The 17606-nt window shown below is 40.9% G+C and overlaps 1 protein-coding gene across 1 annotated transcript in view; it reads right to left on the bottom strand.

Moving 5' to 3' along the window:
* The window catches only part of CSMD1 (CUB and Sushi multiple domains 1), a 946348-nt gene that overhangs the window by 892288 nt on the left and 36454 nt on the right, over nucleotides 1–17606 (bottom strand). The window contains exon 2 of the mRNA XM_069973446.1: nucleotides 12836–13052. Within this exon, the coding sequence (XP_069829547.1) occupies nucleotides 12836–13052 (217 nt within the window). The remainder of the gene's footprint in view (nucleotides 1–12835; nucleotides 13053–17606) is intronic.

Genomic DNA, 17606 nt, shown 5'->3' with positions numbered 1-17606 from the left:
TTTATTACTTTACTTTATAGACTTAGTAGTGGAAGCCGTCTAATAGACGGAATCCATTACTAAGTTGGGGCCTAGTGTTAGCCGGTATAAAATGGCTAACACTAACCCCCTATTATTACCCCAGTACCCAATGCCACCAGGGGTACTGGGAAGAGCCGGGTGCCAGTGGTCCCGGAGCGTCAAAATTGGCGCTCCTGGACCGGGCGGCAGCAGGCTGGTAAGATTTAGGCTGGGGAGGGCCTAAACCAATGGCTCTTCCCACCCTGGTGTTACCAGGCTGCTGTCGTTTGGTTTTTAACCCGGCTGGTTATAAAAATACGGGGGACCCTATGCGTTTTTTTTAAATAAATAAATAATTTTAAAAAACGCATAGGGTCCCCCCTATCTTTATAGCCCTTTTGTACATTGCCTTTATGTTGCTGATACATCTCATACGTAAACTCATGAACACTGTTCCTTCCCAATATTTGTGCCTGACTGATACCCAAGAAGTCAAAGGGGTATTCCACTCTGGTAAAATAGATGTTAAATCATCCCTCTCCTGAAGACTAACAAGCTATTCCATGCATGTCCTGGCCTTTTCTGTTTCCTTAGCCTAGTTTTGAGGCTGCTGTGTAAGATCTTTTTTCGGATTTCCCCCCTTCTCCCTCTTCCTTCGTAGAGACAGCTCATGTAAACAGTGTCCCTGGTCTGCTGTTTCTTCACTGTTGCTGCACTCTTTAGGGGTAGGGGTTAGCCACAGTAAGGTAACAAGTAAAGGTTCTATAACACTGAACATTTATCAGACTTACCGTACTTGGACGATTACCGGCGTTTCAGGCCAATTAATGTTCATTGTGATAGATAACATTGAAAGGCAAGGATCAGCACATTGTCGGCTGATCACGGTCTTACAACATGTTGAAAGATCAGCGATGGTCTACAGCACGTCACTCCATGTAATAGGAGATGCCGCTGACTTTAATGGGCGATCTAAAGATCATTCAGACGGCCCTTCCCACAGCTCCCCACTCTCTGTCTGTGCATGTAATAGCACAGTGCAGCGAGCAGGGAATGGGGGGTGGGGGGTGGGGAGTGAGTTTCAACCGAGCAGGTCAGTGCTTGTTTTTGTAAAAAACCTGGAGGTGTAATATGGCTCTACATTGACCTTGTATTAACTCTCCTGCATTACATTGTGCAGAGACAGACGGCCAGGGAAACTGTTCACTTGAGCCATCTCAGAAGGGAGGGGGTGGAGGGGGAGATGGGTTGAACAACTCAGACACAGTTTTCTGTGTCTTCAGCATAAGGGTATGTTCACACTGAGCAAAACAAGCAGAATTATATGGTAGAGCTCCCGGCCATGGAATTTCGTCTGCCTCAGTGTCCCACAGTGCCTCTATAGGCTGGCTCTCACCCCTCCATTCCCGATTCTCTCCACTCAAAGAATTTACATGTCAATTCTTTGAGCGGGAACTGAAGGGAGCGGAGGTGCACAAGCCATCCCGAAGAGACACTGTGTGACACTGAGGCAGGCAGGATTCGCCGGCGAGAAGCTCCGCCTGTTTTGCTCAGTGTAAACAGGCCCTAAAGCAGCAGCTCAGAACTGGGGAAAGGAGACTGAAAAAGTAATGTCATGTATGGAATGAATTGTTCATCTCCAGGAGAGGGATAATTCAACATGTACTGTATTTTAGTGGAATATCCCTTTAAGTTTGATAGTACCCCTTTTAGTACAGATTTCTTTTGAAGAGTTATTCTTAGATCAGTGTCTATTTTGGCCATTTACAAGCTTTTTGTCTGTCTCTTTTTGTGTTTTATGTGTCATAAATGTCAGATCATCTCCAAGGATTTAGCAAATGTTTTCAATAATAAATTCGCTTAGTAGACTGCACTTTGACATGCTGTGAGGACTTGCTATATACGTTTATATAAATAAGTTTATAAAATCATAATTGAAAAAAAAAAATCCCTCCCGTGAATTATTTCAATCTTAACCATGACTCATAATGTAATAATTTGAACAAAAATTTTCATTCTATAATTTCTCTGGACCTTAGCTTCGCATGGTCCAATCCAGATTTCAATACAATGATTGTCATGTACGCAGCTAAATGAATTACACGAATAATAACATAAAACATCATTAATCTTTTGGATTTGCTTTGCTTTCATGTCTCACGATGATTGATTGATTTTCCATTATTTTCTTGTGCCTGAATGACTGTGACTTAAATGGTAAATCCAGAGGTTTTTTTTTCTTGTTTCTTTCTTTTTTATGCATATAACAATAATTTTCTCTGTCATTCATCTATGCCTGTATACCTATGCTACATATTATATTAAAATTATTTAAGTTCCTTTTGTGTTTGTCCATTTTAAAGCGGTTTAACACAACAATTGTGTCCTTAGGCTTGTTGCATTAAATTCTTCATGTGATCATCAGACCTTGAGGAAAGTTGTTACCATCTGTTATTAAGATTTTATCCAGTGTTTTGTGCTGGAAACGAGATCTACCCAGTACAAAAACGTGGTTGATCTCGTTTTTCTGTTTGTTTAAAATAAACATGCTCAAATGGAAACAGTGAAAAAGTTAGAACCTAGCCTAAGTATCTAGGCTATTATCACACGCTGTAAGAGACCGGCCGTTCTGTGACCGAGTCTGGTCACATAATGGCCGGTCTCTGCAAAGATCATCCCGGCCGGTACTGCAGTACCTGCCGGATGATCTTTCCGGCCTCAGTGTTCTGATGCGGGTGCATCACCGTGTGCCCGCATCAGAACTCTCATAGCACACATCGAAGCAAGCGCCCGGAGCCGCTCGCTTCATTGTGTTAACTGACAGGTCTTTCTACGGCTGCAATTCACTGAATTGTGGCCGCAGAAAACTGACATGTCAGTTGTTTGCAGCGCCACATGGGATCCTGGCCGGAGCGTATACTATGTGTATATATGCTCCGGCCGGGATCCCATAGAAGGAGAGGCAGTGTTCCACACCATGCAAAGTACAGCTGTTGTTGCCATGTGAATTTTGTACAGAAGTGCTAGTAGGGTAGGAGAAGGCAGCCTTCTTCCACAGTTGCTTTGCAGCGCTTAGCTCATGAGTTCACATTGCAGCAAGGATAACATTTGCAAGGAGTTTATATGTTCTTTCCCTGTTTGCATGGGTTCCTTCCATTTACACAAGTCACAATGAATTTTATTGCGAAAATGTGGACGGCACGTTTCATGGTCACTTAGACGCCTTTTTTAGGTACTGGAGAATCTGAAGAAGGCGTTTGACCAATGTGAGTTTCCTGCCATATCCAAAACATGGATAGATGAATTTAGAATGCGCCCTAATGGGGAAAGGGACTGATTTGAGTGTAAAGCACTGTGGAATAAGTTAGTGCTATATAAATAAAGGAATCAACTGATTACTGTTGTTAACTGGACTTTAAATGCCAGATTGTTTGTCTGTGAGTAACATACAAGAACATACAAAAAAATTGTGGTGTACGAATGCAGCAAACCGATGAATGTACAATTTTTGAGGCTACTTTAAAGTAGATTCTGATTGATACAGTTGTAGGTGGGGCTTCCCCAAAGAGTAACTAAGATCCCTTATTGGCTCCTTTTGAAATAAGGGCCCTGGACAATAGTACACTGTCCTAATAATAGGACATTGTTTGATACTTAAGGCTGGGTTCACACTACATATATTTTAGTCAGTATTGTGGTCCTCATATTGCAACCAAAACCAGGAGTGGATTAAAAACACAGAAAGGATCTGTTCACACAATGTTGAAATTGAGTGGATGGCCGCCATTTAATGGCAAATATGTTCTGTTATTTTAAAACAACGGCTGTTGTATTGAAATAATGGCCGTTATTTACTGTTATATGGCGGCCATCCACTCAATTTCAACATTGTGTGAACAGATCCTTTCTGTGTTTTTAATCCACTCCTGGTTTTGGTTGCAATATGAGGACCACAATACTGACTGAAATATACATAGTGTGAACCCAGCCTTAAACAACTGCCATTGTTTTGTGTATCAAATAACAGTATCTGTGGTTTGGCATGTTTCAGCGCAATGATGGCTTCTAGAACTTTATTCTACGTCAGATCGACTGATTGCCCTTTGGGTGTTTCTTCAATTAAATTAAAATTAAAGTCCATTGAATTTAACAGTAAAGAAAGTAAAGGACGATAAAAAAAAGTGTGCAAACAATGTCTTGTTTGCAAAAGACATTTGTGAATAATTGTCATAATGATTATTTTGACGTCCATGCAAACAATGTCCATTATTTAATACATTTTGTGCTGCCATTCCATTAACTTTAATGCATTCCAATGACTACATGTCAGGGCGGGGAGGTAGGGACAAGACGAGACAGTGGGCCCTAAGTCTGAACCCACCCACTGTCCCTACCTACTTGCCTCAATCGGCCCTAGGCAGCCGAGGACAATCACGAAGACGTGCCTTATACAGTATAAGTGTAAAACAGAAAAAGACAGACAGACAAGCACAACAAAGCCAAGTCAACAAGCCAAGTCAGAACCAAACGGGCAACGCAGTACAAAATCAGGGATTAAACGGATAGTCAAAGGTCAGGCGGGAGGTCAGGTCGAGCGAGCAGGGAGAGTTGAGCGAGCAGAGGAATTAGTAACGGGGATCGCAGGAGAAGACAGAAGGACCTGGGATCAGGGTATAAACCAAATCAAAAAACACTGCTCAGCTGCAGCGATCAAGGCTAGCAGTGAGCAGTGTAACTCTTGCATTGCCAGGAGGCTCAAAGGCAATCGGGTATGTCAGACAAATAGTAAAAACCAGACCCAGTTCACATCAGGCTCACTGCACATTCCTTACACTTCAAGTATAAATTGGCAATTTTGGACATTATTTACAAAAGAGCAGGTTGAGTGAGCAGGGAGAGTTGAGCGATTAGTAACGGGGATCACAGAAGTAGACAGGGGGACCTGGGATCAGGGTATGAACCTTAATAGCCAGCAATGAGAGACTGGCCACTGCTTTCATTTTTGAGGATCAAGAGCCGGTCTGGATCCCCATTGGATCGGTCCTCTGATCCTCAAGGTTTCCGGACAGGCAGAAGCATGTGTCAATCAAAAAACATTGCTCAGCTGCAGCGATCAATGCTAGCAGTGAGCAGTGAAACTCCTGCATTGCCAGTAGGCTGAAAGGCAAGTGGGCATGTCAGACAAAAAGTAAAAACCAGACCCAGTTCACATCAGGCTCACTGCACATTCCTGACACTTCAAGTATAAATTTGCGATATTGGACATTATTTACAAAAGAAAAAGCAGACGCCTTTTTTCCTTTTACTTAGTGTGAACATATCCTAACAGTGATCCTGTCTATATTTCTTTCAATGACATACAGAGTAGCACAATAGCAACTCAGACTAAACTGTAAAGCTGGTTAAGCCACCACTAAACCATTGACTGCAATTATTGTGTTAAAGGGGTTATCCAGCACTACAAAAACATGGCCACTTTCCCCCCTACTGTTGTCTCCAGTTCAGGTGTGGTTTGCAATTAAGCTCCATTTACTTCAATGGAACTGAGTTTCAAACCCCACCCAATCTGGAGACAACAATAGGGGGAAAGTGGCCATGTTTTTGTAGCGCTGGATAACCCCTTTAAAACCATACCAACATTCATACATTTCAAAACCAGTTTGTAATTGAAATATACTTGAAGGATTTTCATCCTTATGGGGGTGAACATTTTTTTTTTATAAATATAAGCTTCAGTATGATAAAGGAAGATGGGTTAGAGATTAGATAGTTCCAATATTGTGTGATTAACCTTCATACTTCCTATCTATAAGCTGAATATTAAACATCTATGTTACTAGGCAGATGTTCGAAAAGAAAATCTTTACTAGGTATTTTGGTAACAGAAACATATTTAGATGTTGGTAACAAGCCCTGTAAAATAAAACAATGAATCACTATGAATTTCTTGAGACTCTTTGCCAATGCCAAAGTAATCTATTTCATACAGGTGGCTTTTACAGATTTGTACATAATCCTCTCCTTTGCTTGAGATCCGTATGTTTCCTGCAAGGGTATGGACTCTGTTTTCCCTCAGGGAGCTACATTTTAACAAGAGATAATACACAAAAAAAAAAAAAACAACATTTGTGAATTCATGTGTTTATCTGGGGCAACAATAAAACCGGCACTTAAAACTCTAAGTCAACAACATTTCATAGCTTCTATTCTTTATGGGAAGATAGTAACAATGTCAATTAAGGACATACTTTAAAAGATTAGATATTGAAATAGACAACCTTATGGATAAAAGATCTTTGCAAAAATGTAGCAGCATATTTATAAATACTGTATGTAGGGGGAAAAAAGACATGGTTTAAACTACGTAAACAAAAGGATCGTGTACTGAGCAAAAAATATCTAATAAAAAAATCTCATAGCAGGAGATCTTTATTGCTGTTAGTGAAGCAATAAACATATATCTACTATAGACCTTGAAAATACACTTAAGAAACTTGGAGGAATTCCTATTTTTCCTACAATTGCCTGCAGTGTCATGTACGTATGATTATGCATCTGGTTGGCATCCATCCAGATTTATCGCATGCCATAGTTCTGGTGATGTCTGCAATTCTAGAATGTTTCTCATGACAAATTCAAGTAGTGCAATGCTTATACAAACCTAAAACACTGAGTTAAAGGGATTTTTTTTTTAATGCCTTGAGGTACAGTGAAAGTAAAATTGATGTCATACTCACCTGCCTCATCCCTCTCCACTGCTGTTGGGATAGCACCCAATCTGCTTCTTTTATGTTTCTGTGAGGTTTCATTTATACATGAACTGCCATCTTAGCCCAGTGATGGCATTTCCTTAAGGATCAAAATGTCAAGGGAACCAAAAAGAAATGCATAGCAACAGGGACAATGGCAGTGATGGTGAATCAGCACTGGTAAGTATTATTTTTTTGCTATTTTCAGTTAAATGGACATCTTTGCAAAATACTTTTTTTTTTTTTTCTTTTTATTTGATATTCAATGCTATATATTCAACTATTTTGTGTCTCACACACTGGAAAACTGCAGTTGAAGCTCCATCCCTAATTCAATTTGGGTCTTTAGTAACAGTGAAAAAGAGACTAAATGCCGGACGGGATGTAAGTTTAACCAGTGAAGATCAATGCAGAATGGCCAGTAGCTGCACTGCTGCAGATGACTAAACTAACTGATAAAAAGACCTGCCGACTGTCTCAGAGTGAAATGCAGAAGCAAGTCCAGCACAATAGGGCACTAAACAAGTGCTGAAGCTGTGATATTAAAATAAAAATGTAGAGCATGCATAAGGCAGGCATTAACTATATAATTTACTAAAGGCGAAGAGTAATGCTGCGTTTACACGTAACGATTATTGCCCGATCGTACGATTAGCGATGTCGGATTTCCGATTTTTTTTTTATAACGATCAGTGTTTAGACGGTACGATATATCGTACGAAAATTCGCACTGCGATCGTTTTGCGATCGTTTAAGCCTATCTCACACATTGGTTAAATCGGCGAATGACTGTTCACACGGAACGATTTGCAAATTCGCACGATAATCGTTACGTGTAAACACAGCATTAGATCCGGTGCTACTGTAGCCCAGAGATGTCTGTTAGCGGTGTGCAGTGTTCTAAATGTATCAATAAGGAGTTCAGTGAAGACAATAGTGGTGCTCTGCTTAAATGTCTATAGATCCATAAAAAGTTTGAGTCAGTGATTTAACTGACAGCTTTGATCCTTTGCAGCAAAGTCCACAGGAAGTGGGAGATTGCTGCCAATCAGCTGCAGTCAACAATGTAGCCTGACGGCTTTACATTCTGCTCTGTACCAGTGCTTTTTGAATGGATTAAATAAAGAATCTGCATTATTGGTGAGTGCCGCTGTGCATCTTTTCTGTTTATTGACAATATATTTGCTGGCGCTTTCTCTATCTATCTATCTATCTATCTATCTATCTATCTATCTATCTATCTATCTATCTATCCATACTGTATATATATATATATATATATATATATATATATATTTTATTTTACATATCATAACACTTATACTTTAACCCTAAGGCATTTAAAACCAAAAAATTTTCCCTAGAAAACCCTTTTGAAAATTCTGTGCCTCTGCGAGTACTGTGTTTGCAATAAATAAATATAGATAGATAGATAGATAGATACTGTAGATAGATATAGATATAGATAGATGATCAATTTGACCACAGTAAAAAGTCAAAATACTAATAAACATCTTAGCAATGCTTCCTGAGAAATATATCATGACAATTACTATCACTATAATCCAAACAAGCTCCTTAAACCCCATACAATATAAAAAAGACTGATCATAACTTCCTCTATTTTTCCAGAATGTTCAGGAATGGCAGGAATGGCCTCAGAGCCATACACTTATTACTACACAATGTGGTTAGATAGAATGGATATCATTAAGTAGATAACAGATCCAGTAGCGTAATTTGGTGGGGGCAGAGGGGGCGGTCGCTCCCGGGCCCACACAGGCAGGGGGCCCACTGATGATTTCACCAGTTAATGCTGTCCGCAAAAGCTATTGCTTATGCAGACAGACTTAACAAATGTCTATTGGCTGTAGGTGGCCCCTGGCCAGCAACCAGAGCTCCTGGGGGGCCCATACGGCTACTGAATGTTGTGCCTGATTCGAAGAGAACATAGGGTTGAATGAGGCACAGTGATTAAAAAGGCTCTCCACCCTACCAATCACTGTTGTGGCCACAAGAGGCTGTTCCCTTAGAGCTGTGGGACCTCAGTGATGTCACTTGTGTGCTTACAGAGCAGGGAGAGAGTTGACATCAGAAGACTACAGTACTGCCACCGCACAGCAGGTAAGTATGGCTTTTTTTCCTTAATTATAGAAGAGGAGACCTATGTGGGTGGGTGGGGCTAACTCCTGGAAAGGATGTTACCTATGGGGGTTGTGGTATGGGATGTGCTGGCTAATTGAAAAGAGGGTACCTAATTTTGAGGTACATTTGGTGGTGGTGGTGGGGTGTCTAACCACCAGGAGGATTACCAGAGAGATTACCGCTGGGGAAGGGGGTGGCTGCATGAGGAATAGATACTGGGGGGATTACCTACATGAGATGGTGCTGGAGGGTATGCCTACATGGAGAATAATACCTTCTATATGAGGGCCCTAACTACTACTATATGGTAACTGAGGGAAATAATAACTATATTGGGCCACAGAAGGTCTAACTACCATATGGATGCACAGAGAAGCTGAATTTCACATGAAGGTACAGAGGGGCCTGACTACTATATGGGGGTGCACAGGGAGGGTCTGTCTTCTACATGGAGGTAAAGGGGGGATAATCTAATATGTTAGGGTATAAATGGTGGTCTTTTTACTATATGAGAGCATAGAAGGAACTACACTCAGCGGCCACTTTATTAGGTACACCATGCTAGTAATGGGTTGGACCCCCTTTTGCCTTCAGAACTGCCTCAATTCTTGGTGGCATAGATACAACAAGGTGCTGGAAGCATTCCTCAGAGATTTTGGTCCATATTGACATGATGACATCACACAGTTGCCGCAGATTTGTCGGCTGCACATCCATGATGCCAATCTCCCGTTCCACCACATCCCAAAGATGCTCTATTGGATTGAGATCTGGTGACTGTGGAGGCCATTGGAGTACAGTGACCTCATTGTCATGTTCAAGAAACCAGTCTGAGATGATTTTAGCTTTATGACATGGCGCATTATCCTGCTGAAAGTAGCCATCAGATGTTGGGTCCATTGTGGTCATAAAGGGATGGACATGGTCAGCAACAATACTCAGGTAGGCTGTGGCGTTGCAACGATGCTCAATTGGTACCAAGGGGCCCAAAGAGTGCCAAGAAAATATTCCCCACACCATGACACCACCACCACCAGCCTGAACCGTTGATACAAGGCAGGATGGATCCATGCCTTCATGTTGTTGACGCCAAATTCTGACCCTACCATCCGAATGTCGCAGCAGAAATCGAGACTCATCAGACCAGGCAACGTTTTTCCAATCTTCTACTGTCCAATTTCGATGAGCTTGTGCAAATTGTAGCCTCAGTTTCCTGTTCTTAGCTGAGCGGAGTGGCACCCGGTGTGGTCTTCTGCTGCTGTAGCCCATCTGCCTCAAAGTTGGAGGTACTGTGCGTTCAGAGATGCTCTTCTGCCTACCTTGGTTGTAACGGTTGGCTATTTGAGTCACTGTTGCCTTTCTATCAGCTGGAACCAGTCTGCCCATTCTCCTCTGACCTCTGGCATCAACAAGGCATTTCCGCCCACAGAACTGCCGCTCACTGGATGTTTTTTCTTTTTCGGATCATTCTCTGTAAACCCTAGAGATGGTTGTGCGTGAAAATCCCAGTAGATCAGCAGTTTCTGAAATACTCAGACCAGCCCTTCTGGCACCAACAACCATGCCACGTTCAAAGGCCTCAAATCACCTTTCTTCCCCATACTGATGCTCGGTTTGAACTGCAGGAGATTGTCTTGACCACGTCTACATGCCTAAATGCACTGAGTTGCCGCCATGTGATTGGCTGATTAGAAATTAAGTGGTAACGTGCAGTTGGACAGGTGTACCTAATAAAGTGGCCGGTGAGTGTATATGAGGGCTAAAACTGCGTCTAAATACTACATGAGGGCATAAAGTGGGTAACAGTGTAGAGCAATACACATAGGGATGGTGCCTTGGTGAGATGCCTAGAATGTTTGTCTGGCAGAGACGAGGCATCGCCAGGAGAAGTCTGCATGATGGCCGAGCCAGAGGAAAAAAGGAAAAGCAAACCACCTAGCAAACACGTCATTACATTTCATGCGGAGAATACGCCCCCAGTGCTTTGTCTGTTCAAGCCTAATGGGAATTGTAATTTTTAAAAATCTGGAAGGCGGTGAGTTTGACCCCCCTGGTATTAGTCATTATGGTGCGATGGTGGTGTTGAGGTATTACTCATAAAATTGTCTTATGTTAACTATATATATATAATATTATTTTTTTTACACATCCTAAAATTTGCTGCAGTCTTTTAACTGTTGTGTGTGCCCCATGCCAGGCCCATCAACAATGGTTGATAATCTATAGTAAATAGATATCATACAGTAATTATACCATTTAGTTATGTTGCAGTAGTCTGGCTTTTTTGTATATAGGTTATTTAGTATAGTTGCCTTAGACTTCATGGGACTATTTATTATTACCTTGCATTTGTACTATACATTTACACTATTGGTACTGCGGGTTCACCCTTCAGGTGTTGCCTCTTTGGTCCCTGACCATCAGCTATGGTGTAGTCCTCATGCTGCCCAATAGAAATTAGACAGATAGATATGAGATAAAGAGATAGAAGAATGGATAGATGACTAATTAGAAAACAAACACAGCGCCATAGCTGCCCCTATGTTGTGTGTGGTATTACAACTTGGTTCCATTCACTTTTAGTGGAACTGATCTGCACTACCACATCCCAGCTTTGGAGGAGAGTGGCGCTGTTTCTGGAAAAAGACAGCTATGTTTTTGTAATGCTGGATAACCCCTTTAATTTGTACATGGTTATATATGTGAGATGTAGAAAGTCTTTCCCACTGTTCTCAGTCCCTGTTCACTATAAATAATGTAGTAGAAAATACCCTTTATTATTCGGAAAGCATCGTCATCTACTGAGGTTCCCTATGGGTAACATAATCGGTTGGGGGCCCACTGAGACTTGCTCGCCCCCCCTAGGCTGAACCCCTAGCTACGCCCCTGAACAGATCCCAAGGACAGTATACAGTAGTAACAAGCTGTATTTCAATTAAATGTACATTAAGTTAGTTGAAGCTTACTGTGAGAGCTATGTACTTAGAATCTGACATAATCATGAGCTGTAGACCTCCTCTATAAACTGTCTGCCAACACAAAATAATAATAATAATAATTATTATTATTATAATTATTATTATTATCGTGGCACTTTCAGTGTGCCGCAACTAAAAAGGTTTACCCAAAACAAAGCATGATTCCACATAAGTGATACAAGTAAGACTCTGGCCACGCCAATGAAGCGCCACATAAAGATTTCTTTTACTTAAATAGTATTGTTATAGAGATTTCAAACTCTCTACTACCCCCCAGCTGAAGCTTGTGTGTGCCACAACAACAAAACATCACTGCCATGAACAACCTAACTAACTGCACATAAAATACTACAAATATCAACTACTGTGTTTTTTTTTTTGTTTGTTTTTTTCATTTGCTGTTTAAAAAACAAGCTGAAATTAATTTTTTTTCTATGACCTGGAGATACGTAAGTGAGGATTAGCCACTTTGTAAGAGAAGTAAGGCTCAAAAATGCTGATCCTATTACGCTTAAAGCATAGCTATCACTTTGAAACCACGGTAGTATACACTGCAAAAATTCTTCCAGGTATACTGTCCTCTTCCGACACAAGCCAGGGATTGAACTCTTGGATGTGTGGTGGACTGCACTTACAATGCAGGATTTTTTCAGGGCATCCTACCATGGTCTTGAAATATTAGGTGTGCTCACATAGACAAAGAGGGAAGAAAGTGCATGGCTGCCCACTTCTCTACCCCTCTTTTACTGATTGATTGGGTTCTGAATGATCAAACCGTTTTTTTTTTTTAAGGTTGAGTACCACTTAAAATCAATTTTTATAAAACGTTTTACAAGAAAACCATTAATCTGTTCCATTATTAACAATTGTTGCCTGAAATATACAGCATTTACACCTTTATTTAATATCAACTCCAAAGATTTAGGTAGTTAATATAGAACTTAATGAAAAATGACGTCCTACCTGACTTTTAAATTCCCTTGTTGAGGTTGTCCATCAAAAACTGATAAAATATCAAAATCTTCCTCCAGTGCAAATATTTGAAAAGACAGTTGTATCCTATTTCTCTCTCCGGTGATTATTATCCATGTACAGTTAGCATAGTTTGGATAGCCGTGTGGAAACCCAGGACTTTCTATCGTACCATTTGGACCTTGTACTAATCCTCCGCAATTTTGTCCTGTAATAGAAATAAACAAACACGTATGTTATTTTACACATAAATAGGAAGTAAATCACAAAAACTTGCCTAAATAGGCTATGGTCACACAACGTCAAAAATATTGAAAAGGCGGCAGCAATTTAACTGACTGCAATGACATTGAAGTCAATGGAAAGACGGACGTCCAATGCACACAGTGTATTGAATATCGAACGTTTTTGCCGCGATTTAACTGACTGCAATGGCAATGCATTGAAGTCAATGGGAAAAAGGATGTCCAATGCACACAGTGTATTGAATAACGGACGTTTTGCCACGGACGTCAAAACAATGAATATGATCATTATTTTCTGACGTCTTTTGCAAACAGCGGACGTTTTTTATTAGTAGTTAAGACGCAGTTTTTCTTTAGTCACCGTTCTTTCTTCATTTTTACTATTAAATTCAATGGACTTTTCAATTAAGCCGCATCCAAAGGGCAATTAGAAACCCCAAACCAGAATAATGTGCAAACACCAGTCATTGCACTAAGGGAAGGCAAGGCTGCTACATGACGTCTGTTATTTTAGACTCAAAATGACCTATCTATTCCACACAAGTACATACATACTTATTAGTTCTATGTGTGACATTTATAATATACCACCCTTTATTTAGCTTTTTTCAACTGGCCATGGCCATGTACAAAATGTAAATACAAAAGATAATCAGGTGACAGCAATATATGAATCAATCTATTAATAAATAAATAAATATATACTAGAAAATGTACCCGGCGCTGCCCGGGTATAAAGTGTCAGTGTGTTAATTAGATTTGTTCTAAGGTGCCCAGGAGGCCAAGCTAAAGGTATTGTTTCATCTCAGTTAATCAGTGAAATTAGTGTATACCTGTAGTGCATAGTTGGAGGGGTTCTGTATACCCACAATGTATAGTTTTTAGGGGTCTCGCATATCTGTAGTGCATAGTTGGGGGGGCTGTATACCTATAGTGTATAGTTGGGGGGGTCCTGTGTACCTGTAGTGTGTAGTTGGGGAGGGGCTGTATACCTGTAGTGTATAGTTGAGGGAGGTCCTGTATACCTGCAGTGTACAGTTTGTGAAGGTCCTATATACCTGTACTGTATAGTTCGGGGGTCCTGTATACCTGTAGTATATAGTTAGTGCTGTATACCTGTAATGTATAGTTGGTGGAGGTCTTGTATACCTGTAGTTTATAATTCGGGGGTCCTGGATACCTTTAGTGTATAATTGGTGGAGGTCTTGTATACCTGTACTATATAGTTCGGGGGTCCTGTATACCTGTAGTGCATAGTTTGAGGGTCCTGTATAACTGTAGTATAGAGTTGGTGGAGGTCCTGTATACCTGTAGTGTATAGTTGGTGGAGTTCCTGTATACCTGTAGTATATAGCTTTGGGGTCCTGTATACCTGTAGTATAGAGTTGGTGAAAGTGCTGTATACCTGTAGTATAGAGTTGGTGTAGGTCCTGTATACCTGTAGTGTATAGTTTTGAGGTCCTGTATACCTGAAGTGTATAGTTTGGGGTCCTATATACCTGTAGTATATAGTTGGTGGAGGTCCTGTATACCTGAAGTATATAGTTGGTGGAGGTCCTGTATACCTGTAGTGTATAGTTTTGGGGTCCTGTATACCTGTAGTATATAGTTGGTGGAGGTCCCGTGCACCTGTAGTGTATAGTTTTGGGGTCCTGTATACCTGTAGTGTCCAGTATACCTGCAGGGTCGTATTTACCATTAGGCACCCATGGTCTAGTGCGTAGGGTAGCACCTTGAAGAGGGGCAGTACCCTCCCATTCAGACTTGACAGAAAATCTGGTGTCTTTTCGAGGGGGTATGGCGGTATTGGTCAGGTCTGGTATAGCGGTGTTATCCAGTCACAGTATGGCGGTATTGGTCAGGTCTGGTATAGCAGTGTTATTCAGTCACAGTGTGTCGGTATTGGTCAGGTGTGGTATGGCAGTGTTATCCAGTCACAGTATGGCAGTATTGGTCAGGTCTGGTATAGTGGTGTTATCCAGTCACAGTATGGTGGTATTGGTCAGGTGTGGTATAGTGTTGTTATCCAGTCACAGTATGGCAGTATTGGTCAGGTGTGGTATGGCAGTGTTATCCAGTCACAGTATGGCGGTATTGGTCAGGTCTGGTATGGCAGTGTTATCCAGTCATAGTATGGCGGTATTGGTCAGGTCTGGCAGTGTTATCCAGTTACAGTATGGCGGTATTGGTCAGGTCTGGTATAGCAGTTTTTTCCAGTCATAGTATGGCGGTATTGGTCAGGTGTGTTATGACAGTGTTACACAGTCACAGTATGGTAGTATTGGTCAGGTCTGGTGTGGCGGTGTTACCCAGTCACAGTTTGGCGGTATTGGTCAGGTCTGGTATAGCAGTGTTATCCAGTCACAGTATTGCGGTATTGGTCAGGTCTGGTGTGGCAGTGTTATCCAGTCACAGTTTGGTATACCTGTAGTGCCCTGTATATACATGTAATGTATAGATGGAGTAGGGACTTCTGTATATACATGTACTGTATAGATGGAGTAGGGGGTCCTGTATACCTGTATAGATGGAGTAGGGGGTCCTGTATATACATGTACTGTATAGATGGAGTAGGGGGTCCTGTACACATACACTGTATAGATGGAGTAGGGGGTCCTATATACCTGTATAGATGGAGTAGGGGGTCCTGTATATATATGTCCTGTATAGATGGAGTAGGGGGTCCTGTATACATGTACTGTATAGATGGAGTAGGGGGTCCTGTATATACATGTACTGTATAGATGGAGTAGGTTGCCCTGTATATACATGTACTGTATAGATGGAGTAGGGGGTCCTGTATATACATGTACTGTATAGATGGAGTAGGGGGTCCTGTATACATGTACTGTATAAATGGAGTAGGGGGTCCTGTATATACATGTACTGTATAGATGGAGTAGGGGGTCCTGTATATACATGTACTGTATAGATGGAGTAGGGGGTCCTGTATATACATGTTCTGTATAGATGGAGTAGGGGGTCCTGTATACATGTTCTGTATAGATGGAGTAGGGGGCCCTGTATATACATGTACTGTATAGATGGAGTAGGGGGTCCTGTATATACATGTACTGTATAGATGGAGTAGGGGGCCCTGTATATACATGTACTGTATAGATGGAGTAGGGGGCCCTGTATACATGTACTGTATAGATGGAGTAGGGGGCCCTGTATACATGTACTGTATAGATGGAGTAGAGGGCCCTGTAAATACATGTACTGTATAGATGGAGTAGGGGGTCTACCAGTTATTACTGTGGATGTTGTGAGGCAGCTTCCCTAGCAACCATTGCTCCCTGTGAAAATGAAAGCAGTAATCCTATTGGTTGCTAAGGCTCCAACTGCTGTTTCCTCTGGGCAAAGCTGCAGCTAATGATATCACCTGTGTTTGCAGTGAGGAGATTTTCCCATTCATCTCTATGGGGCGCAGCTCTTCCCCCTCCCCCTCCCCTCCTCTACATCTGGCGGGGACGGGACCTTTGCTAAAACCTTCCCAGGCACCCAATGTATCTGTGTGCCAAATTTGGGGTCAAACGGTTCAGGCATTTAGAAGTCTATTTGGGACAGACAGACAGACTTTATATATATATATATATATATATATATATATATATATATAATATCTCCAGCAGATCAAGCAATGAATCAATATATCTATATATATATTAAACTGGTCAAGCAATGAAATAATAATAATAATAATAATAATAATAATAATAATAATAATAATAATATTTATTTGTATAGTGCCAACAGATTCCACAGTGCAGTGAAGAATTGGCTTCAAATATATTGAAATACATTCCCTTCTCTGCAAAAACATAAAGTTCTCCACAATGTGAAACACTTTCATCCTCTACAAATTTCAAACATCTTGTTTCTCTTTATATACGGCCCAACTCAAAATGTCAACATGATTCAGGTCCAAAACAGTGTTGCAATACAAAGCCCTCAAACCATGCTTCCATGAATTGATGGATTGAGTATTATAATTGAATAATTGTTATGTTATACACTGTAAGGCTATGTGCACACAACGTTTTTTCAGCTCCGTTTAAAACGACGTCCGTCATTTTGAGTCTAAAATAACGGACGTTTTTTTTAAAGCTGGCATCCCCTTAGTGCAATGACGGGTGTTTGCACATTATTTTAGTTTGGGGTTACTAATTGGCCTTTGGTTGTGGCTTAATTGAAAAATCCATTGAATTTAATAGTAAAAACGGAGAAAGAACGGTGACAAAAGAAGAACTGTGTGTGAACAACTAATAAAAAGCGTCCGCTATTTGCAAAAAACGTCCGCAAATAATGTTCATGTTCATTATTTTGATGTCCGTGGCAAAAACGTCCATTTTTCAATGTATTGTGTGCATAGGACGTCCGTCTTCCTATTGACTTCAGTGCAATTGCATTGAAGTCAGTTAAATTGCTGCAAAAATGGACTTTTTTTAAATAGCAAAATCGGATGTTTTTTCTCCATTTTTGATGTTGTGTGAACATAGCCTAAGAGTACTAAA

The sequence above is a fragment of the Dendropsophus ebraccatus genome, chromosome 6, assembly GCF_027789765.1.
Source record: "Dendropsophus ebraccatus isolate aDenEbr1 chromosome 6, aDenEbr1.pat, whole genome shotgun sequence".
In the NCBI taxonomy this organism is placed as follows: Eukaryota; Metazoa; Chordata; class Amphibia; order Anura; family Hylidae; genus Dendropsophus; species Dendropsophus ebraccatus.
This window is presented reverse-complemented; position numbering and strand designations above follow the sequence as displayed.